Below are 25670 nucleotides of genomic sequence, written 5' to 3'. Positions count from 1 at the left end.
AGGCACTTACCTCCTCGTTGCTCCATGTTTGCCCTCTAACGTTAAAGGGGTACTTCAGCGCTGGGAAGATGAATCTGTATTTAAACTGGGTCATCAATGTAGTAGAAATGTGAAATTATTTTTTTATTTGGTGCCTTCTAGACTGAGAAAAGACAAAAAATGTATTTTTGTCTCATGGGGATGAAAGACTACAATTCCCAGAATGCTTCGCTGCCCTGTAAGGCCATTACCAAAGCCACTAACTTAATTACAGTGACTGAGTTAGAGAAGACACTACAATTAAAAACTGAACGTGTCTGTTCAATATAATGAGTCACCGCACGAGTGTCACAGCACTGAGCACTAACTGCAGGAGTGAAAAAAAATGAGCTGTTGAGCTCTCGTGATGAGAGCTGAGGTAATCGCGGAAATGGCTCCCTCTGCTGGCTGTAGTCTTTAGCCTTTGGGCAAACATTCCTCCTATGATGCAAATATCGTCAATTTGCATCATAGGAGGAATTTTTCCAGAAATAAAATGCATAAATCTCTTGTCTCAGGGGGATATGTGGGGGGAAAGCACAATCATTTGAATATACTCCAGGGTTTCTACTGATACAAAGCCATATGCTAATCGCTGAAGTAACCCTTTAACGTTACTCATTTTGGATACACCGATCTTTCCGCGTCGTCAAATCAGCGAATTCACATCCTGGGACATTATGTCCTGTTTTTGGTTCGTTTACATGTCTTTGGTTCCATGTGGCGTTTAATATATCAGCGGACCAGAGTTCGTTTGGAAGCGGACCGTGACCCGTCTTTTTAGTGGTCTCGGTCCGCTTGTTTGGTGTGCGCACCAGGGTTCGGATGGCAGTGTTCACATATGTTCAAATGAACTGCACTAACCGAGCAATCGCACCAGGGTTCGTTTTAATTGAACCAAACCTGCCTCATTTAGTTCGGTTAATCGTACTAGAGTTCGTTTCCCTCTTTGGTGCGGTTCGTTTGATCAGGTCTGAAAGCAGCAATCGCACAAAAAGCGGACCAAACAAGTTTCAAACAAACTCTGGAGCGGTTCGTTTGTGGTGAGAACGTGATCCGACCTCGAACAGAACCAACTGCAAAAGTACTGGTCATTTTTGGACTAAACCAGCTGCCGTAGTTAGCTGCGCTGACATTGTGTGTATGACATTATTACCTGATAGATAGTTGAAAATATTTTCGGGAAGATGAGCATGTCAGTTAAGAATAATTAATGCACGTCTCCGCTTGAAGTGACGGGTGATGTGCGCTCGCCGTTTGCAGTGCATTAAGGCCCTTTCACACTGGACGCGAATTTGAGTTGTGAATAATTCGCGTAATGTTTTTTTTTGTTCGATCAGCTGTTTTTGTGTAATGAGCGCTTCCACACCGAACGCGAATGTGCTGAGGCGAAAAAACGACATTAATTTTTTTCGTTTCTATGCCGATTTTTTTTTTTTTTTTTTTTTACTCTAGCGGCAACAAAAACGGCTTCAACCAATCACATAAAATGAAAAAAAAGGTGACGAAATGTCCATTTGATGTCACAAGCTATTCAATCAACTTTAACCTTTGCCAAGCATGGCATTTCTCATGAGATTACAACTGTAAGCTGTACAGCTGCAGCTGTGTTTGCCCACTGCATGCTACATAAACATTATGTTCGCGATTATGGACTCACTGTCGCCGCGAATGTTTTGGAATGTTGGAGCTCTGAAACACCGCAAATTCGTGTCGCGGCTGATGTGAATGGTTTTGACGCAAAATATTCGCATGCGAAATATTCGCTTATTCGTTACGCTTTTTCGTTACGCATCCGGTGTGAAAGGACCTTTAGAATGTTGTTTTCACGTCGCATCCGCGCTTCATTATAGAAAGGTATTGTTTGCATACTGTGGTAAATACACACAGTGTAGTAGATTATGGGCAGGACAAAACTAGCCCGCGTAGTCATCTCTCCATAGTGTTATTATAGTTTGCTGGCTTTGCCTCTTCTGTTGGAATTTTCCCACACGTAAATTCTGACCAATCGAAAAGCAGTTTAGGATATACGCCATGGCCAATGAGTGATGTGGATGTTGTCATGTGCCTGCGTTTTGGTTAGTTTCAACTGGTTTGGACCAAAGCAATCAGTGTGGTGTGAAAAGGAACCAAAAAAGCTGAAAAATGTAACAATGTATAATTGTTTGCCCTTGGTTCGGACCAAATGAACTGAACTAGAGATGTGAAAGCACCCTTAGTTAAGAGCCAATCCCCTTTTTGATAAAAGTCTGTTTGTTTACTCTTGAGCTCACTTGCACATATGCTGCTCCAGGTTTTTGATACAATTGTTGTTGTATTTAAATTGCTGTTTGTGAATACGTTACTGAAACATAATCTTGACAAATAGTTTTAAAGATTTTAGTCTTGTCCTTTACATATAAGTACATAGAAGCTGTTGACATATAAAGTAGATGCCATGGGCAAAGCTATAATTACCACCTGCCTTGGCCCTTATCTTCCAACATCCCAGATTTTGGGGTAATGTTTTTCCTGTATTAAAAATATTAACAGAGATTTATTTGATTGTTTAATGTGACAATACCTGCTGTTCTGCAGTATGGACCTCTATCTATCTATCTATCTATCTATCTATCTATCTATCTATCTATCTATCTATCTATCTATCTATCTATCTGTCTGTCTGTCTGTCTGTCTGTCTGTCTGTCTGTCTGTCTGTCTGTCTGTCTGTCTGTCTGTCTGTCTGTCTGTCTGTCTGTCTGTCTGTCTGTCTGTCTGTCTGTCTGTCTGTCTGTCTGTCTGTCTGTCTGTCTGTCTGTCTGTCTGTCTATCTATCTATAATTTTATTTTTTAAATAACTAGGGATGCACCGATACCGATACCGATACCGATACTCGTTAAAAGTCCCCCGATACCGGGGACGATACCATGGTCTGACAAATGTCTATGCTTGAGCGGCGTGTAAGGGGTTAATCACAGGTGCCGAGTGCCCGCCCCCAGGCCCGGCTACAGCTCAGAGCGGGGAGAAGGCGAGACGAGACGAGATACGTCAGCAGTGTGGAACTATTTCAAAGTGCATGAATACGACAAAACAAAGGCGGACTGCAAATTGTGCTCAGCGAAATTGTCCAGAGGAGGCTCAAAAGGTAGTGCATTTAGTACAAAGTAATGAGTACAAAGAGTTTACCCACGCTTCTAAACCAACACAACCCACACATCAGCAAACTCTTGCAAGAGAGAGAAAATGTCCAGAGACAATCCACGTGCTGTGAAAATAACACAGGCAATCATCGAGTAGCCCCGTGTCACTAATTAGCCCAACCTCCCAGTGGATAGATGAGAGTTTCACGCTGCAACAAGCCATATTACATGCGAAACAATTCCGCAGAATTTATATACTTTTATGAAAAAAATACTTGAGTTGCACTGTCACTGTTTAATTTTTTTTAAATAATTATTTATTCTGTAATATGTTGCATACAACATGCTTTTCATTTTAAATAAATGTTCTTAATTCCAAACTAGTCCCTTGTTTTTAAAGTAAAGCTGTTACCTGTAAATTTAAATCATGTTTTTTTTTAAGTACTCTGTATCGGTATCGGCGAGTACTGAAATGCAATTACTCGTACTTGTACTCGTTTTCCAAAAAAGTGGTATCGGTGCATCCCTATAAATAACCTCTTAAACCATGACTAATGGCAAGTTTTGTGGATTGGACATTTTGAGACATAAAGCTATGACATACCATCTACAGATTCTAGGCATGATTATAGCAGCATGTACCTTGAACTGTTCACAAATAGAAACCTTCATTTTATAATTTTAGACAGGATTATTCATGTCTTTTGTGTTAATTTTCAGCTTTCATTTACATTGTTGGTAGAAATTGATAAAGGAAAAATGAAACGGCACAACCCAGAAAAAGATTATTGACAATTTTATCTTAATGGCAAAGGCCACACCCAATCTGTGAGCACTGATTTTTTCTGGGCTTTTCATAGAAGATCTCTAAGGCTTTTTGGTAATTGAATGATATTGTGAGGGGGCCATTAATGCTGACACGCGTGCATGTGGCCAGGTGCTGTCCTGTTTCTCAGATCTGTCTTCAACTAGAAATAAAGCAAATACAAACACTGCATGAAGAGATTTTAATGTGGCTGGAGCTGTAGGTATACAGATATCACGTCAATATATCTTAATAAAGGAATTATGGATCTGATTTAAATCACCCTATTCAGTGTGGAAAAGTCTCGGTCACAAACTTTATTTGCTTCTACTGTAGAACACTTGATGGTTATCTAATCAAAATATGCTACAGTGATGTTAAAGAACACAAATGAATTTCTTATTTGTTTATGTTTCTGTCAGCTGCGTGAGCATGCAGTTTGATTCTTCATGTCACTAGCTTCAAATATGCCACTTCCCTACATAAAAGAGTCCAAATGGATATAAAAGAATGCAAATAAAGTTAGATGGTAACAAACGTGACATTAAACGTTTGGGTCAGACTTGCGTGTGTTTTTGTTACATTGTTTTAACTGCTTGAGGTAACAGTTTTGTTAGCATCGGCCTCGATTGCATTAATATAGCCTCTAGACAACAAATTAATTACTTTATAGTGATTAGTAAAGCATGTACTGTAGTGTATAACATGCCGTTTTGTTGTCGCACTATGTGTCCCACTATGCCGCAATCTCACGTGTCAGTCAGACCACGGTTGTGCGAGCACTTGTTTGCACACGCTTGCTTGCAGTCTTCCGAATTTATTTTACAGTAAGTAACAAAAGTTCTTTGGGAAAATATATCGGAGTAAAAGTATACATTTTATGTAGGAAATGTAGTGGAGTAAAAGTTGACAGGAAAAAAAAGATTCTCCCCCAAAATATTGATTATGTGAAGAACTTCCATACATTGTGCATACACACTGCACAGAGACACGCAAAGAGAGAGTCTTAAATACCACACAGTATCGATGCGCTACATGTAAACCATATTCTTTGTTGTATTTTCCTGTAAAAACAACAGAGTTCATTTGGAATTATTCAGCTTTTAAGAACACAGATAATGTCATTGGTTGGTGTACATTCTTTGACCTTCACCATTTTGATTTCAGCAAATCAGTTCGAGCGAACACAGACAATGTGATTTTAATGTCATAAACAGCAGGTTATCAACAATTAGTGCATTGTATATTGTTATTAGTAGTAGAATTAGTATTATTATCTTATTAATAATTATATATATATATATATATATATATATATATATATATATATATATATATATTTTAATCACCATAATTACAAGTTTGTTTACATAATGTATGTGTGTGTATTGTGTATAATCATTATGTATATTTGAATACACACTTATATTTTTGCATGAAATATTTGCATGTATATACTGTGTGTGTGTGTGTGTGAGTGTGTGTGTGTGTGTATATATGTATGTATATATATATATATATATATATATATAAATACGCTTCAATTACGTGGGGGAGAGGACGCTGGCGTCGTCTGTTCGCCGCTTCTCCACCCACAAATGATCATGTTAATGTACTATTAGATTTAGATTTTATTTTATTTCCTTATGTTTGTGACTAGTCTAACAGTCAGAGCTACAATTGGGACTGTTGCTGATTGCTGGCAGCCACTGAGAGGACGTTGTTCCTCGTTTCGCCGTTTTCCACCGCTTCTAATGTTTACGTTTGAATTGCTGCGGTTGGTTGGTTCTGGTTTGGAGGACATTTGATGTTTCACTTTCTCGCCGCGACTGCTCACTGGTGGTCTCCCTTGGGCTTAAGCTGCATGGTGGCTGAAGTTTGCACCGGGCTAGCGTCATCTGGGCCATCGTAATCGGCGTCCGGCATGATGTTGGGATGTTCCGCTTCTCGGCTGCGCCGCTGTTCCGTCCTGCATTGCGGCCGTGGAGCGGCTTGGACTTCTGCGCCGACCCCGGTGTGTCCACAGAAGTGCCCGAAAAAATGTTCTGCCTCCTTCATGGTGCTGCGGCGATCCCCATCGTTTGAATCGTCATGAAGACCCATCATCTGGTCTTCAGCTGTCCTGCCTCGGCGATGTCATCGGGACACTGCCGCTGGGAGAAATGTAAAACATGGAGTGGCCACAGTGTGCTGCGGAGCTAACAGAGACTTCCACCATCAGCTCTGTTTCTGTTCACCATCAGCTCTGTTTTCTGTTCTGTTTTCTGTGTTGGTTGATTGTTTGTAGTATTTTATATTTTTACTTGTTATTCATTTTTTGTTGTTATCCCCCCCCCCCCCTTGTTGCACTTTGAGATTCTTCGGAATGAAAAGTGCATTATAAATAAAATCTATTATTATTATTATTATTATTATTATTATTATTATTATTATATATATATATATATATATATATATATATATATATATATATATATATACACACACAGTGCCTTGCGAAAGTATTCGGCCCCCTTGAACTTTGCGACCTTTTGCCACATTTCAGGCTTCAAACATAATGATATGAAGCTGTCATTTTTTGTGAAGAATCAACAACAAGTGGGACACAATCATGAAGTGGAACAAAATTTATTGGATATTTCAAACTTTTTTTCAGTCTCATTTTCTGAAATTTCTGAAAAATGTCAGTCTCTTGATGTGCAAAACTGATAGAGACATACCACATGCGACTTACAGCTGTAATCGCAGCAAAAGGTGGCGCTACAAAGTATTAACTTAAGGGGGCCAAATAATTTTGTACGCCCAGTTTTTCAGTTTTTTATTTGTTAAAAAAGTTTGAAATATCCAATACATTTCATTACACTGTGCGTTTGCTTAACAGCTGCTATGACACTTGTTGCACACTGCTAAGAGTAAAGCGCTTCTGCCTAATAAAACCGAAAACCGAGGGTAGCGCAGATATGACGCAACTTACAGGCGACTCCCAGACGTCCCGGGTCCTTGGTTAAAATAGCAATTTTTTCACAATTTACAAATAGTTGGAAACATTTGGGGTATTGTAAGAAGCAGAGGTGGACAGTAACTAAGTACATTTACTTGAGTACTGTACTTAAGTACACTTTTTGAGTATCTGTACTTTACTTGAGTATTATTTTTTCTGGAAACTTATGACTTTTACTTCACTACATTTTAAAGACAAATATCGTACTTTTTACTCCACTACATTTCTATCAAGGTCGAAAGTCGTTTCTGTAGCAGCTCTGAAAGTCGGTGGATTTTTTTCCTTTTTTAAAAAGTTTTTTGTTGTTGTTGCAGACAGTCTATCAGTAATCTCTCTTATAGGGTCATATACATTTTCCCAACATTTTTTTGAACACTGATCAGTTCATAGCAAAATGGAAGAAGACGGTTCTTCGGCACAAGTTTGTGCACCCATAGCCATACTTTGAAAGTATGTTTCAGTAAAATAAAATAAAAAAACAGATTAGTTTAGTTGGCATACACATGATCCATGTCTTATAAAATATTAACAATATAAACGTCTGGGAGAAAGAGAAGAGTAAAGTTGGGAGAATATCGGAAGTGTATCACTGTATTGGATCCGTGCATTCAGCCTTAAAGTGACAGCAGCTGTATAAAGAGCTTTGTAACTTTTCTACAAGTATTTAAATTAGTTTAAGTTAGTCATATGCTAGAACGTCAGATTAAAATACTTGTAGAAAAGTTACACAGCTCTTTATAAAAGTGCTGACACTTTAAGGCCAAAGATAATTTTTGAACCATTTTGAAAAACCCTGGATTAGTAGTGATTCACTTCAACTGGATTTATTTAAAATCAAAAATGAACTGTGCTGTAGTTCACATTAATTAAAGCTTCCTTTTAACACCGTCTCACAAGCCTCATGAATAAGTCTCAAAAAGCTTGAATGCAAAAGTGCCCGAAGACATAAAATCACAGCCTCCTTTGCATGCTTCGTTCCAATGTAACCATTGGTTGTAATTTGTAGGTGTACAACAGGTTATTTAGTTCAATCACATATGTAAAAAATCAGTCAAATGCTAATTATTTTAATTGGACTTTTTAATCATGGTTGGTAATTGTATTGATCAAGCGGATACTACATTGTCAACCAACTAGTGTTTTAGAATTGTTCTTATATCATTGGATATTTCTTGTGTTCTTTTGCTACCTGCAGGCATTTGAGTTTGAGATCTTAATTTGCCAGTTTGATTTACATTTTATGTTGTAACTAATTTAAAAGTTAAATTAAAAATAGTCATTTATTATCTCGTATTCACACGAATAAATGTTATATTAATTAGGTAGCTATAAAAAATGTAAAAGGCAGTAGAAATAGCAAGGAAATATTCAAAGTTGGCAATCACCTCATCCTTTGCATTGAGATTAACTTTGCCATTGGCATTTCTGTGAAACTACCACACCCAAACAAATGAAAGTGTCCTAAAACAACACAAGATCAGATTTACCTTTGCGGAAAGAGGAGGAATTTGAATACTGTCAGAAAGAACATAGTTTGGACGTGTTTGGAAACATGAGGTTGGGCGGCTGAAGTGCGAGCTTAACGTGAGACTGAACACAGCGGACTATAAACCCTCTTTAGCTCCCTGACCTTCAGCAGCTTGAACAGGGATCACATTTACACACGGCTTTGCATTTTTTACGACGCCGTGCATGGAGTCATCGTGTTGAGATCAAGTCCAGAGTCTAAAGCGCTCTGTGTGTGTAAACAGGCCTTTCCAGTTGCACTGGGTGTGAAGTTGACTGAAGGGAGTGCCGAGGCCTTCTCTCTGATTTCAGGAGCTTGACGTCATGTAGAGGTGTGTGTGAGAGAGACTCAATGCTTGTTTTTTCTGAACTGATTTATTAAGTTCATCAGTGGCTTTTCTAGTTTTTTTATTGGTGCTGTGTGAATGGTACCTTTCTGAGCAGTGTTTTTAATAGGGGAGGGAATCTTTAGGTACCTCTCGATCTGATTCTAAAACAATTCTTGGTCTATATTTTTTCATATTAAATAAAGAGTTTACTGACTAAGCTCAATTCAGGTAAACTGTCACTAGAGGTGTATTTTGTTTATCTCCACTCCGTGCGGGCAGAAGGGCGTACACCACACCCTGCAGTGCTCCGGAAAGAGCCAGGCCACCCTGAGGAGCTTTATATCCCAGAGGAATTGCAGTTCAATGAGAGAAAGTGTATTAATATCAGAATTATTTATTCACTGTTGACAGTTTTCTGACATGGGACAAGCTGGAGAAGCGAGGGGAGAGGTGTGATGAATAAGAGGGAGAGTGAGAGAGACGCTCCATCTGCTCTCTGTTTGTGCCCTTGGCTGCCTCCTGACTCTAGTTTTAAATAGAGTTAGTGTGGGATTTACAGCACTGACTGCCATTCACCCATCCATCAGTTCATCCTTACTTCTCTTCCTTTGTATGATTCTTCTGACCAGTTTGATGTGACATGAGAAATAGGGACAGTGAATGATCCCTGTTAATCAAAAAATCTGCATCTGTCTGTCCATCTAATATTTATTATCCATCCTTCCTTCCTTTCCATCATTCTTTCCTTCCTCTTTGTCCTGTTTCCTTTATTTTCTCTGTCCCTTCTTCCTTTCATCCATCCTTTGATTTCTCTTTCTTCATTCCACAATTTCCTGGAACTTGAAAAAACAGGTTAAAGCAGTTTTATATTATATAATTGTTGCCTGCTGCATGGTTCATTTAATGAATAACAAAGTTGGCATGGAATTAAAATTCATTACTCATCTATTTTGTAAATGCATGTTTTGGTTTTCATTTTGAATGTTTCATGACGTATATTTTAATATATATTTCTTTGACCTTGTTTTTAATTTGATGTTTAATTAGAATGTCATAACTCTCCCGGTGAAAACGGCTTCTCTTTGGTGATCTACGTTAGTAATAGTCAGCTTAAAGGGCTCATATGAAGCTATTTTCAAAGATCAATATTTTGTGTATTTGCTGTAATAGAATAAAACATGTTACCATGCTTTAATATAACCCCCCCACACATTTTGCACGTACTGTACATTACTATAGTAGTGATGTCCGGTTAGCGAACAAATCTTTCTTTTTAACCGGATCTTTATAGTGAACCGGTCGAACCAGTTCACCAGTTAACACTGAATCGTTCTAAACGGTTCGTGTCTCAAATCAGGGCTAATCCCACAAGTTACTGTAGTTATTAACTTTCTGACATGAGTGACAGTCTCTCCGACTAGGAATAAAACGAATATCTTGAAGTAGATGTTGTAACTCCAATCGTTAGCTGAAGTGAGACATGTTTTGCTGAAAGATCTGATGAACTCACGAGCAGCTGATATTGAGCATGCACGTGTAACCGAACATAGCGGTTCTCGGATCCTCGGATCAGCAGTACAGAATCGAAAACCGTTTCCGTCGGACACGTTCGATACTGAGAGCCGATGAGCTGCGCAAGTGTGTTATTTGTTCAGAGGAATGAAATACAGGTTAAGTGTATAAAACTAATCACGTTTGGAAACATCATAAAGCTGTCTTCACTGTATTATTTTAAAGTTTGGAAACAATAGATTGTAAAACGGTCAAATTAAACATTTATTTGTTTTATCAATAATGCATGATATTTTCAGGAACAGCTTTTATCTTATATAATTTCTAAGTCGATACACATTGTAAAATGTAATCAAAACAGTAGGTTTGATAAAGACTATTCAGCTTGCAGCAGTTCGCAGCTCAGCACACACACACTGACACAGCGGTTCTCGAGTCAGATCGACCGGGTTGCAACTGTTCACCAGTACAGAATCGAGAACCGTTTCTATCGGACACGTTCGATCTTTCGGACATTTTCGATTCTGAGAACCGGTGAGCTGAGATACTGAGCATGCGTGATAGTGTTGTACTAAGTTTTTATTATAAATACTTTATATGGATGTGTTTGAATGTATTTTCATCCGCCGGGATGATCGAAATGACGTCATTTCGTAAAGACGTAAAAGAACCGGTGATCCGTTTTTTTTAACCGAAAGAACCGGTTCGCGGAAAAGAACCGAACTTCCCATCTCTATACTATAGCTCCTTTACGTCCAGTCTCTCTAAAACATGTGGATTTCTACAAAGCCCCTCTTTCCAAAAAGCATACTGTGCTCTGATTGGCCAGCTGTTGTGATGTGTCGGAAATGTAACCCTCAGCAGCCAAAGCAATTGCAAAGACGGTTAATAATGTCATCAGATTTACCACCAGTCAGTTTCAGATTCTGAAAGTGCAGATCATTGATTGGATACTTGTATGTATTTGCAGTACACAAGCCGTGGTTCAGCTGAATATGACCCAAATTGCCAATTTGAAGCACAATGTGCATGTGCTCTGCTTGAGCAACCAGTATGAAATAGAACACATCGGTCTGGTACTGGTACTATGTTTGTCGCCATCAGAAATTACAAGCGGAAAACAGAGTTTATTTGTATGTCCATCTCTGCCCTTTTGATCATAAAAAAGCCTAGCAAAGTTGGAAATGGGAATAGAATTGTAGAAATAGCTTTTGTGCACAGCCGGTCTGGTACTGTCCCAGGTTCACATCAGAAGACTGTCCTCCGTAAAATGCGCTGCACAAACATTTGGGTTGTACTGTTCTGGAACAGTGTTGTAAATTAACCCCCTCATTCCTAATTGCGCCTACTTTCGGAAGACCAAATAAAGTGCTGCTTTTGCTTTCACATGGAAACACACAGCATCTGGTGGCAACAACACTGCTACGACACGTGAAGCCACTCCTTCTTTCTTTGCATATGAATTTGAGCGACATTATGCATATATTTCCATCTAGTGACGTAGCTCGTGAGGGAGAACTCCACTCCACAATCAACTGCAAACTCGCATTTATATTTAGGTGCAACATCCACATCTCAGAGTCCTATCAACAACCTATATTATTTTCTTTTTCGATATTCCGTCACACTCGGATGCACATCACAATACAGAAGAAAAGGTTTGGATCCGTCTAACGTATTATTAATCACTGAAAACGCTGAATTTGACTTGTTAATTGTATGGATGTTTATATTACAACATATAGTTAAAGTTGCAAATTCAAAAATAGTATGGTTTTGTTTAATATGTAATTAGAGCCAATTATGGGAGAGAGGTTCACAAAAACAATTTTGTAGAAAACTGTTGTGTGTGTGTGAAATAGAGGAAGAGCGATTGTGTACGTGTAGGTGGTGAAGTATTTATAGTTCTTCATCGTGACTGTCGCTTTCTGGGTGTGTATGACCGCGTGTGTGTGTGTGTGTTGAAAAATAGTTTCTCTTTTTCTATGCAGAGATGGGCTTCACTTGTGGGGATATTATGCCCAATTTCACTTTCGCCACAGCAAGTGAGAAAGAAAGGATGAAGAAAAGTAGGAAGGGGGAAATGGAGAGAGAGAGAGAGAGAGGAGGGGAGAAAAGGGAGCTGTCCTTTAAAAAGGTAAAGAAAAGAGAAGATAGCATGAGGACGAACAACAGATCTCCATGGCAACGCTGCAATCACGACCCAACGACTGCTTCTTCAAAGACGTGCTGGATTGTGTGTATGTGTGTTTTTTAAACCGAACAAGAGAGCATGCTTTACTTGTGTTTAAAGGGTTGCCGAGCCTCTGGTTCACTCGTACAACTTTCTTTTAAAGAGACTGTTGAGAAAAATGTAGGAGATCCGTGATGAAACTCATAACCAGGTCAATAAACATCAGGTCTGGTCACAGAATTCTGTGATGTGCAGCTTTATGATGCACTTAGAGCAGCTTCTGGGTCTGATCAGCTGTCCTGAGCTTCCTACTGAGCTGAACCAGTGTCAGCTAAACTCGGGTTCTTAGAGCTGCTGGAGAAGGTGGTATTTAAGGTTCAGCGCTGAAGTGAGCAGGACTCCCAGTAAACCTAAAAAAGATTCCACCACCAAGACAGCATGTTGTCAGGGAGAACATTATCCTATCCTCTCTGCTGTCTGTGCAGGGTGTAATTACAAGGAGAGATAGATGATGATATGGAGCGAGGGAAAGCCCCAAAAAAACGTGCATTTTATTTTACCCAGACTGACCTTCGCTTTGTACTAGATGATTCTTTAATAGTAAGGTAGATGCCAAAGGATATAAAAATTAGCCCTTTTGACTCCCCAATTCGGTTGTAAATCCTGGTCGACTGTCTGCGGTCTACGTTAACTTCTAAAGAGGTGGTTGATTCTGTCAGCAGTTTGAAGCAACGAGAAGTTATTGAATGACATAGGAAGTTAATGTTTCCTTAAAAGGATAGTTCACTCAAAAATGAAATCCTGCAGTCATTTATTTCATCTTCATGTTCTTCCAAACATGTACGATTGACTTTGTTCTGAAGAACACAAAAGAAGATATTTTGAACAACATGACTTCTATTAAATGGACAAAATATTCCTAATATATTTTTTTTGTGTTCCGCAGAAGAAATAAAGTCATACAGGTTTTGTACGGGTTGAGTAAATGATGACATAATTTTCATTTTTGTGTGAACTATCCCTTTAAGGAAGCCAAAATGTAACCTGGAAGTGACTGATTTGAAACACTATATGTCAGGTCAAGATACTCGATTAAGGGTCACTCATGCGTGCCATACAAGTTCCTCAAGTGACACTCACAAAAAGACTTGACTAACAATCACATTTGATTCCAGAAGAGATTGATGTCAGCATGTTGCTAAGCTAAAAGCACAAACAATTCATACAATATGCAAATGCTAATTAAAAAATGGTTTGTCTTTAATTAGATTTAGAAACTGTTTTAATTCATTACTGAAAGATTTAATAATTAATACTTTAAGAATGAATACTTTTATTCAGCAAGGATGAATTAAATTGATCCAAAAATAATCATTTACAGATCTAATAAATGTTTTGTTTTTGTTTTTACTTTCTGTTTGTCAAAGAATGCTGAATAATATATATAACCGTTTTCTCAAAAATGTAAAGCACCACAAATGTTTATAATGTTCTGAAGATAATAGCACAAAATCAGCATATTTGAATGAGGATTCTAGGATCATGTGATAATGACTTCTGGAAATTCAGCTTTTCCATCACAGAAATAAATTATATTTTAAAATACAAAAGAGTTGTGGTTGGATTGAGAGAGCCTACTAGTTATTATTCTTCTGAGACAAAATTTCTAACTGCTACCTAGAGGACAGATCTAAAATTCTGCCATTTAAAACTTCTCCCTAACTAAAACTACTTCAAACCTAAAAAACTTCTGACTTAAAGCTATAATGTCAACTTTCTGGCTGCTCTCTCAAGCCAACTTAAAGTTTGTCTTAACAAACCTTTTTATCTAGCTTTTAATTGCTACATGTTGTCACTGTATTTGTGATCGAATACATCTAGCCTTGGTGTGAGAGAGACTTCTGTCAAAAAATTAAATCGTAATGTCTCCAAACGTTTGAACATTATTATATGTCTGCCATCTGAGATGAAGTTGTAGTGCATTGTTTGTTTGCCTTGCCTCCAATGAGTCAGGTCTCCTGTGAAGTTCTGCTTGATTAGCTAGGAAGGAGTGTGCCATTGTAAAAGTGCATTGTGTTTCATTGCTGTTTATGAGTGATGTATTGATATGAGTTCTGCTTTATGTATGTACTGTATCAGCACTCCCTTGTCTACCTCACACACACACAAGCCATACCAAAGTCTAAAATCTGAGTACCCAGGCATATCTGCACACATGCCCTCTAATACCTTAAGTCCGTGCCCCTCTGTTCCTGTCAGCACACTGTCAATCTCGCACTTTCCATACCCTGACCTTTGCTATTGCTTTTGGCTCAGCCTACCTATGAACACACATTTAGAAAGACAGTGTGGCTTTGCTGTATTGTTTCGGCCAGCTTTTCTCATGCCTTTCCCTTGAGCTGCCCCTCTTTCAAAATTGGCATCATGTGAAACGGGTAAAGAAATAGAGAGCATCCTCATTTAAAGCCTCATACCTCAGTGTGCACCATTTAGTGGGCTGACGTCAAACGTTACATTTATGGCTTTGAACTTTGATCGGTTGGTCTTTGAAGACGGAGCTGTCGTGAAGTACAGTGCCCGGATAAGTGAACTGTGGTCTGCACGCACACACATCGCACCACAGGGCTCATGGAGTTGGCTGGGTTCCTCTTGATGATTGAACTTTTTCTTTAATGAGCTCCGCGTCCGCTCAAAATGGAGAAACATCTGTAAAGTTAGAGATTAAAATTATAATTGCTGCATGATGCTACTTGCGTAAATGCTGACATGCTTATGTTTGCGATGGCAAAAGCAGGAAAAACAGGGAAGCACGTAGCATATCTGCATGAGTTTTTGTATTTGCAGATGGACCCGTCTGTTTTAATCTAATCTAATCCACTGTAATCTAATCCAATCTAATCTAATCTGATCTGATCTGTATGTTTTCCCAGTGTAATGGGGTAATGTGGGAAATTGGAATTTAATCTTTATTTGGGCAGGAGAGTTGAGATGATTTGGTGGGGTTAATGGAATGTCGGGTGTTTTGGAACACATCCCAAACTTCAGCGAGGTCTCATGAGATTAGGATTTTATTCTTTCACTAAGAACGCTTTATATTCTGCTGTGGTGATGCCTCCTCCTCTCTCTTGTCCCATCATATTCTTCCCTTGATTAATTGTTATTACAGGGATAGTTGACCCAAAAATGTCATCCTTTACTTACCATCAGGTTGTTTTGAGCCTGTTTAACTTTTTCTTCTACAGAGCACAAAAGATTATATTTTGAACAATATTGGTAACCCAAACAGTTTTGGCTACCATTGTCTTCCATTGTATGGACAAACAAATATACACTTGCGCCCAATGTTAACTTTTACTGTGGCAGAAAAGCAAATTAACACATTAGTTTTTTTCTCGCATTGATTATTGTAACTCCTTGCTGGCTGGAATTCAAAAGACTAATCTCAACAAATAACGGTTGGTACAAAATTCCGCTGCACACAATTTAACTAGAACCAGTGCAAGAGGGCATATTACACCTATTCTTAAATCACTGCACTGGCTGCCAGTTAAATTTCTAATTGATTTTAAAGTTGTACTACACTGTAAAAAAAAAAAAAAAAAAAAAGGTTGGTTTTTGTTGGTTTAACTTAAAATAGTAAGTAACCTGGTTGCCTTAAAATTTTGAGTTTATTGAAATTAAAAATTTGAGTTGATACAATGAAGGAAATTAGTTTAATAAATAGAAACTCAAAATATTATTGTGTCTGATCCACATAAAAAAATTGATAAATCATGAAAATATCACTATTCGGCATGTTTCACTGTGTCATCAGAAATAAAACACACAATTACCCAATATGCTTACAAAATCTTTTAATAATCTTTTAATAAAGGTTGTCGAATCTCAAAAAAAATTATACTCAAACTCAAAATTTTAAGGCAACCAGGTAACTTTTTTCTAAATCATTTTTTACTGTGTACTTACCTTCAAAGCATTAAATATTTTGGCACCACAATATTTGACTGACCTTTTGACACCATACACCCCAGTTCAAAATCTTAGATCCATCAATCCTGTTTTTTTATCTGTCCCTGTAACTCACCTTAAATCTATGTGTGATAGGGCTTTTTCAAATCTTGCACCTAAACTCTGAAATTCCTTGCCTGTAGAGAATTTAAATCCAGTTTAAAATCATTCTTTTTTAGGTAATGTTATTTTGTTAAGTTGTTTTTAGTTGTATTTTTTATTTCTGTACTTCTTATTTTGTGTATATATAGTTATATTTTGTTGTGATTTTATGTTCTTGTGTACAGCGCTTTGAGAAGCTGCTATTAAAGGCGCTATATAAAATACAATTATTATTAATAGTAATAATGTAAAAATGATTCACAACTGTGTGTGTGGAGGCTGGGTCAGAGTTTGAGTATAAAAGGACATTAAGAGTGTTCACCAATGCTGAAGAATGTCATAAATTAACATGGTGCATGTGATGCGTTACATAATATTCATCTCTTTGGAACCAGCGAGTTTGAGTGTGCATGTGTTTCTCTGAGCCTTATGCCTGCTCACTTGCACATTTTAAATCGAAATGTTGTCCTGTGTTGGAATTTTTTTTTGTCAGAAATCATGCAGATTTGGTGCTCAAGAATAATTTCTTAATATTGTCAATGTTAAAAATGTTAAAGTTGTGCTGCTTAATAGGTGAGACAGTGAAATTTGAAATATAAATATTTTGTAACATTATAGGTGTCTTTACTGTCACTTTTTCATTTCTTTAAAACAAATCTTACTGACCCCCAATTTTTTTTAAAAGTCAAAACACACCAACTGCTGCTTTATATGCTTACAGTGGTTCTGTCCATACAGCTCATATCACTCAAAATGACTTATCCGGGGCCGTATTCACAAAACATTTTATCTTACCACTAAGAGTTCTCCTAAATGGCAGTAAAAGTTCTTAGGCAAGAGTTTTCTCTTAAACCCTATTCACAAAGCTGCTGAGAGGAACTTTTACTAAGGAATAGAAAGAAGTCTTATAAGAGTAAGGGCGGGGTTGACCTTGTTGCTATGGATGATGTCATCTCGCTTACTAACTATGACCACAGTTATTGGTTGATAGGGGAGAGGTCTCTGTCCGTGATTAAATTATAGAAATATTTTGTTGAACGAGGTTTCTTGTTGCTATATTTAAACAAAATATTAAAAATAAGAATGTTGCCATATTCAAATAAATATGTTAAAATGTAGGCTGTGTCACTAATTAAACAAATATATGGTCAGCTCATTTTCAGCCTCTTACATGTCTCCATCTCGAGAGATTGCAGAATTCAAGCGAAAATCATGTTTTATTAACATCATTCATGAGGAGCACATTCAAACTGTATATCTTATGAGGGCAAGAGGAGGTACTGTATATAATATATACACAGCAGAGAGCTGACTTACCTGACGTTAGTTACCTCCACAGTTTTCTGCATCCCTCCGCCACCCCGTTCCTCACTCTTGATCTGTGATTACGGGGCAGAACTCTGGGTTTGGAAAAAAAATTCAGAACTCTGAGCCCTCGATCGCTTCGGGACAGCACATCAAATACGTTTATATTGTTTTACTTTATTCAATCATCTGTAAGTGTGAACCCGTAAAAACAACCACAGGTAATTTGACATTATTACTTTTTTATTAAAGATACATTTATTATCACTATTGCCTCACTGTTGTATAGTGTCTTTGGGCGGATTGCAGCAACAGCCATTAGGGTTGTGATTTGGTCTTAGTAACTTAGGACTTGTAACTTGTCTTGACTACTCCTAGTGTTTCATGGATTTAGGAGCTAGTTTTAGTGCTGAAATGCTTTGTGAAATACTCTTGTAGGAGTTCTAAAATTAGGACTGACACACCCATTATTTTTAAGAGTTTCTCCTATATCGGCAAGTTAGGAGCCTTAAGATGTTTTGTGAATACGACCCCTGGTTCTGACCTCTTCATTTTCTGGTATTCACTTCGGTTAGAGGATGTGATCAACACTGTGTATTTAGCTTTCAAAAAAAATTAAGCAGTATTCTGCTGTGCTGTTGTGTGACTGTAGCCATATTTTCCTCTTGTGAATCAGTTTGATACAATTATTAGCATGTGTGAGTGTGTGTGTGTGTGTGTGTGTGAAAGTGAGGGGGAGAATGTAGTGGGATTTGAGTGTCATCCGAGTGTGACCATCTGAAACATTTTTCTGATCCCTATATCCCATTTTTCTGTCAGACCCACTCTGATGCCAAAGGAGGAGTGCGTCCCAGTGTTCCGCGTTGTCGGAATGTGGTGCCGGCGGCGGATGAAAACCCCCACATAGGAAATTACAGACTGCTGAAGACCATCGGCAAGGGCAACTTTGCCAAGGTTAAACTGGCCCGACATGTCCTCACTTCCAAAGAGGTAACTAGGTCTCCTGTGTATAGTGGATCTAGATAGACAAGTCCATGCTCTGACCCTGTAAAACAGGTCCTCATATTGCAGACATTCAGATTTGTTCTAGATAATGCATCTAGCTAAAAACTAATTATAGCGGATACTAGTTGTACACTTATTTAATTTTTTGATCGTTTTGATTGAAGATTGGAACTTACAATTATGCCTTATTCATGTTGTACCCTAAATTGTAAAAGTCTGATTGCGATACATGTCCCGTTGCATAAACTGATTAGACTAGAATTAGTTTAGAAGTTAGTCATCTAAGATTTGTCAGAACTGATTTAAGTCAGTTGCTGAAAAACTTTGATTGGTCTAATTTTGAGATTGAAAGTACTTAAAGCCTTAGTTCACCGAAATGTTTTAGTTATCCCATATATAATCTCATATTGGATAAAGTCATCCTAGGTGTATGGCATTCTTACAAATACAATCAGAGCTATATTATATATACTTTTTAGTAAGTTGAATACAGAAGGTTTTATTTTTTAAATATGAATATTTTTCTTACACAAACCCATCGATTTACTTCAAAATGCCTTTATTAACCCCCCTAGAGCTGTGTGGATTACTTTTATAATGGATGGATGCACTTTTTTAGTCTTCAAATTTTGGGCCACCATTTACTGCCATTTTAAAGTTTGGAAGAGCCATGATTGTATTTTACTATACCTCTTTACATAAATACTATTTTCTACTTAAAAACTATAATTTCATGATTTTATTAACCCAACTAGTGACTCATCTACACTTTACAATAGGTAGCACGTGAGGGGTAAAAAATAACTTTCTTCCACTTAAAAAGAGTTGTAGACTTTTAAGCAGTTTTTATTTTACTATTTCTCTTTACATAAATGATATTTTCTACTTCAAAACTATAATTTCCTTATTTTACTAACCTAACTAATGACTCAACTAATGACGCTTTCCAATAGGTTACACGTCAGGGGGTAAAAAAAGTAGCTTCCTTCCTCTTAAGAAGAGTTTTGCACTTTTAATCTTAATATATCACTTCACATAAATATTGTTTTATACTTAAAAACTATAATTTTATTATTTTACTAACACAACTGATTATTCATCTGGGCTTTCTATCAAAGAAATGTCGAAATTTAAATATGATTTATGGTGAAAGATTCTTATAGAATAGAAAGACTTATTTACGCACTTTTTATAGAGATATTCACTTTTGATTTGGCATATTGTTTTTTAAACGTTTGTGTAGTTCATATGACCACTTTACGAAAATATTTTAAATAACATAATTACATTTTTAGCCTATTGGACGACAAAAATTTAATTGTGCTGCTAATTATGAGTGAAATGCTAATCCTTAGTTTCGCTCTGAGTGTTGTTCCCGTTTTTTGTGTTTTTTGTTTTGTTTTTTTTGTTCTTCTGTGTTTGAATAAATGTGTTGTCAGAATCAACTAATTTGATTTGACATTATGGCTAAGGCCAATTGTCTTTAAAAGTATTAACCAGACAAAAGTTATTTGCTGCTTCAGTGCAGTAAGAGTTATGTATATGAAAATGAGCATGAGACAATGCTTGAGATGAGTATGAGACAATACAATATGCTACTAATAATTCATTAATAAGGGCTGTTTCTTTGTACAAAATATTTTAAGTGTACAAATATTTTAAGTGTACAATGTAAGACATGTAAAAAAGACAAGAGGGTAACAATGTCAAGATCAATATTTGTGTAGCCTGCCTGACACATATTTTCACAGACTAACTGTCTGGGACACGTCTCTGGCATAGACTACAGTATTTGAAATACAGCATATATGCATTAGTTATATTGCCAATTTAATTTACAGAGCAGTCCCTGCTAAGTTGTAAGGTTAACGATAGAATTAGTGTGTTGCACTCACAAGACGTGCAACGCACATGGCATCACGATGGTGGATCTCCACCATGATGTCGGTCAGATATTTTCCATCGGCACAACACTAAATCTGACACACATCACATGTCTAGTGCTCAAAGTTGAAGAAACATGCAAATATGGTGCAAGCACACTTAGCTTTCATTAGTTAAGTAATCTTTCTAACTTTTTTGTGTTTGAGAGATGTGTTTAAATATGTGCTTGCATTTCTTTTGTCACAGGTAGCAGTAAAAATCATAGACAAGACCCAGCTCAACTCTTCTAGTCTTCAAAAAGTGAGTCTGCAGATCTCCTCTCTTTATCTGTCTGTATATCTGAATGGAGAGAGGGCATAGAAGGGGTAATTACAGGAAGAGAGGCTGAAGGATTTCCTCTGACGTGGGAATTATCGGGTTCTGCTTTATCCCCGCGCACACATACCTACACTGGTCATGTATCATTAACTTTTTGCTCCTACTACTGCAGAATCCTGGAGTACATTAAAAGACTTGCATTGTTCCTCCAGCTAGTGAAATGTTAAATGTAGGTGCTGCAAATTGAATACTACTTATGAATACTATTAATACACTATCATTCAAAAGTTAGGGGTCAGTTAAATTTGTTTTCCTTTTGGAAGAAATGAATGCCTTTATTCAGCAAGGATGCATTAAATCAATCAAAAAAAGACGCAAAAGATTTCTCTTTCGAATGAATGCTGTTCTTCAAACTGTTAAAGCATCCTGAGAAGCTTTATTACGTTTATTACGTAAACTATTAATAAACTCTTCTTTAAACACCCTAAAAGGTTTTGTTTAGTTGGTCAGCTAGCTCGGCCAAGCTGGTGTTCAGCCATGTTGTCCTAGTTCCCAAAACAGCTATAATGCCTGACCAGACTGAAAGGCCGCCTAAGACCAACAAACCAGTTTGAATCAACTTGAAATGGGATTGACTTGGGCTGCGTTTCTCAAAAGCATCATAAGCCTAAGTAGATCATAGAACCATTGGCTCTTATGGTCTCTACGATCAATTTAGCTCACAATGCTTTCGAAAAACGCAGCCCTGAACCCTTAATTTCTTGTATCTGATATTATCACAATATATCAGGTTAAACGTTCCTGGTCAAGGCTTATGATCTTCTCAAATCCTTCTCTCTTTTCTGTTTTCTCAGCTCTTCCGAGAAGTGCGAATTATGAAGCTTTTGAATCACCCGAACATCGGTGAGTGATCCAGAAAAAAACTTGTCTAGCTGGCCACAATACAATGAATAGAATTATTTCAGTGTTTAAATTCAGCATCTGACATGAATCATCTGTATTGCCCGATCAGAGATAAGAGCCGTTTGGCGAAAATCGTTGATATCAGCATTCCCAAGGCTTTGATTTTTTAGATGCTGAAGAAATGGACTGTTTGATATGTGGTGATGTGCACTCGCTCAAAGTCAGATACTGATATATTGAACAGTGTGTTTAAGTGTAAAAGTGTGTGTTTGCCTGTGCTGTGTCGGAGGTCCTGACGGAAGCGCTAGCTCATTAGTGCTCAGCTTGTGTTCATAAATATCAAAGCGCAGAGCTGAAATATGAAAGGAAAGACCTGCCCCCTTTGAGGATGCAACACTGAGGATTCAGTCCTGATTCAGAGAGCCTTTGCTCTCTCTGTTCAATGGCCGAGTGCGGCTGTGCTGGTATCACATCACAAAATCACAGCTGATTGATCTGAATCGCTCCTTGATCTTTCCATGGCGACACACACAAAGTAGGGATTATGTATTTTATTCATTGCATTAATGTCAAACAGTAGTGGCCTGTTTTTGTTGAATAGACTGATGAATGGAATAACTCTGAGCTTTAAAATGTAACTCCTAATGCCCGTTTGTTTTTCTAATTATTCTTTATTAATGCATCTCCCTTTATTAGATGATGTTTGTTTGGATTTGGAACATTTTGATTTTTTCCCTTTAAGATTTTGTTCTTACTGGTTTTGTGGGTTTTATGGTCGCTTATGAGACTTTTTTTTAAACTCAATTTTAATGCAGTTTGTAAATGTAGTCTTTACTATGTCAAGAGAGAAATGGTGGGTTTTGTAGCAGCCATTGCAAAGCCTGTAGCGTTCCATATGGAAAGAAATGCGTTTATCACCACTGCTTTCCTTCATAGCTCATTATCTGTTATTCCATGCACTAATAATGCTGTGTTTTAGAGGTGTAGATGTGCTACATAAAGCTAAGGCTTTATGTAAAGCTAAAGCTAAACATAAGGATTTTTTTCTCAACACCAGTTGTAGGCACTGTTAACCCCAATAGAATACTTTTTCTATAAAGTCTGTTCACACCAAGTCTGATACAAGTAATTTTCGCTCCAGATCTATTTAAAAAGACATATAGCAAAGTTTTGTCTCTGAAAATATGCAAGATTACAAACTGTGTAAATTGGTACACTTAATTGACAGTCTAGGCGGTTTTTAGTTTTTTTTAAATGTGACAGTTCAACTAGATGTGACGGGTAATTTTTTTTTCTATACATGGAATGTGAAATTTTGCACACAGCAAAGTCACTGCTAGCTATTTCTGATAGAGTGTTGCAGTGTGTTTTTGTAGGCCAAACTGGTTTCCCCAAAAGATATTTCCATTGGCTTTTGGATTGTTACAGAAAATAAGCCCTGTGACTAACAAAGATTTATGATTCATAAATGTTCTCAAATTAACATTTGATGAATTTTGAAGCCTAAATATAATCTGCAGAATTAAATGCTAAACGTAGGCTATGAAACGAACTTCACCAGAGTCAAATGACTTCAACGTCACCACCATTGAGCCTAAAAAAAAACAACATTCGACATTGGCTGTGGCTAACCGATCGACAAGTGTTGCCGCGTGCAGGCGGAGAGGAGCGCAACGGAGCTCCACACTTTATCACAGTTGTGAAATAAATGCAATATTTGTCAAATACACAGATGTTTAAGAGACATTTCATTCAATACTTTAGGTAGGCCTGGCCTAATACATAATACTGCGTCTGTTTGAACAAGAATAAAGTTCAACATAAGAGTACACTATCGATGAAGTATTTTTGACAAATATGACGCAATATAACATCACAAGCAAAGAGGTTTTGCTGTCATAAAGAACTGCTTTGTGAGCATTAGTGTAGCTGAAGGTGTCAGAATAGACACGAAACATGTGATTATCATGCGGTGAATCCGTCCAGTCGTGAAACAGCTATGCCACATCAGAGCTTGTGCAGCCGCTCTGGAGAAGCTGTGGAGAATGAACCAGGCGGCTGCTCTGGAATAGATCTCGTAGTGCTTTGATGGCATATGTGACATTCACGTGGCGTTGGTGCTGTCTCAAGTCGAACAAAATTTCTAAACGGCATGCACTGCTTTAATTAATCGGTCTGAAAAGTGCTGCATGAAGTCGAACAAGCCTGTTGATGTCAGGCGGATTTAACCGGAAAAGCTAAAATGCCAATGTTTCCAGGTTTTGGCTTACAAAACATATTGCATCCCTGCAGAACTTTATTCATGCAAGATTTTGGACCAATAAGATTTTATGGTGGGCTATCCAGCAAGACACAACAGTGAGACAAAAAAGATCAATCAATAAAATGACACTTGCTCCTTGTTGTGTTGAACAAAAAAGTGCTTAACATTATCGCTTGCTGCTGTACCCTGCTTGTATAGGACACAATGTCAGTGTAAATTATTTAATAGAGATCTCTCTTACATGTTTTGATTTGTGATCATCTCTCTCTCTCTCTCTCTCTCTCTCTCTCTCTCTCTCTCTCTCTCTCTCTCTCTCTCTCTCTCTCTCTCTCTCTCTCTCTCTCTCTCTCTCTCTCTCTCTCTCTCTCTCTCTCTCTCTCTCTCTCTCTTTTTTGCCACCAGTGAAGTTATTTGAGGTGATCGAGACGGACAAGACACTATATTTAGTCATGGAATATGCCAGTGGAGGTGAGTAGTCTAAAAGACTAGAACTGCCAGCTGTCAATCATGTCAGGAACTAAAAATCAGGACACTGCATTTTATATAATAATATTATTTTCACATCTTCCTTTCTCCTTTCTGTTCTCCTCCATTCCTTCTTTACCTTTTGCCTCCCTGTCATTTTCTACTCTATTGCAATGTTCCCCTCTTCCATTTCCAAGGCGAGGTTTTTGATTACCTTGTTGCTCACGGGAGGATGAAAGAGAAGGAAGCTCGTGCCAAATTTAGACAGGTCAGTGTGAGTGCATGTGAGTGAGTCATACTTCAGTGTCAAAGCTCACATGTATGTACAATAAGATCCAAGTCTGAGCCCACTAGTAAAAATGTTGTATTCTGTTCTGCATTTTGTAATATATAATTTGCGTATTATATCATCAGGGTGACATTTGAGTGCAAAAGTTTAATTAAAAAAAATCATGAATTAGCATGAAAACCTGATGATTATGTTCTCCAGCATGATTTGAGAATGATCTCAACTGCATTGTGTGATCTGACATCTGTACTAATGAGTCCACATAGTTAGCGGCATACATTTGCTTATTTAATTAGTTACATAGAACTTAGAACTTTTTGAATAAAGAACTGTTAATTTGATTTCTGTTTTATTTATTTCAAAATGTAAATTAAATTTAGAATTCCAGATTTGTATTATGGTTTTAGACTTAGCCTTTTGAACCTCATTTATTTGTGCCATTCAACAGTTAGTAGTTTATTCTTAGCTAAAAACAATGAGTTCTTTCAAAAATATATGTGCTCATTAATGTATATTTACTTCTTTCAAGTAATAAAGTATTATTAAGTTTATAATATGCCATTGAAAATACACACGGGTGAGGGGTTCGAATGCCGGTCGCCATGTTGGCCCTCTATCTTGAAAGTACATTAGCCAAAGAGGGACATACCCGTAAATTCAAGCT

At 37.4% G+C, this 25670-nt stretch overlaps 1 protein-coding gene across 10 annotated transcripts in view; it reads left to right on the top strand.

The window, feature by feature from the left end:
- mark2b (MAP/microtubule affinity-regulating kinase 2b) overlaps nucleotides 1-25670 on the top strand; it is a 64381-nt gene that overhangs the window by 11486 nt on the left and 27225 nt on the right. For all 10 annotated transcript variants that reach the window (XM_067443594.1, XM_067443535.1, XM_067443525.1 and 7 more), the window contains exons 2-6: nucleotides 18699-18869; nucleotides 21015-21068; nucleotides 21941-21989; nucleotides 24655-24720; nucleotides 24915-24985. In XM_067443594.1, the coding sequence (XP_067299695.1) occupies nucleotides 18699-18869; nucleotides 21015-21068; nucleotides 21941-21989; nucleotides 24655-24720; nucleotides 24915-24985 (411 nt within the window). The remainder of the gene's footprint in view (nucleotides 1-18698; nucleotides 18870-21014; nucleotides 21069-21940; nucleotides 21990-24654; nucleotides 24721-24914; nucleotides 24986-25670) is intronic.

This window comes from Pseudorasbora parva, chromosome 1, assembly GCF_024679245.1.
Source record: "Pseudorasbora parva isolate DD20220531a chromosome 1, ASM2467924v1, whole genome shotgun sequence".
NCBI lineage: Eukaryota > Metazoa > Chordata > Actinopteri > Cypriniformes > Gobionidae > Pseudorasbora > Pseudorasbora parva.
Note: the sequence above shows the minus strand (reverse complement) of the source record. Positions and strands in the feature narration are given on the sequence as shown.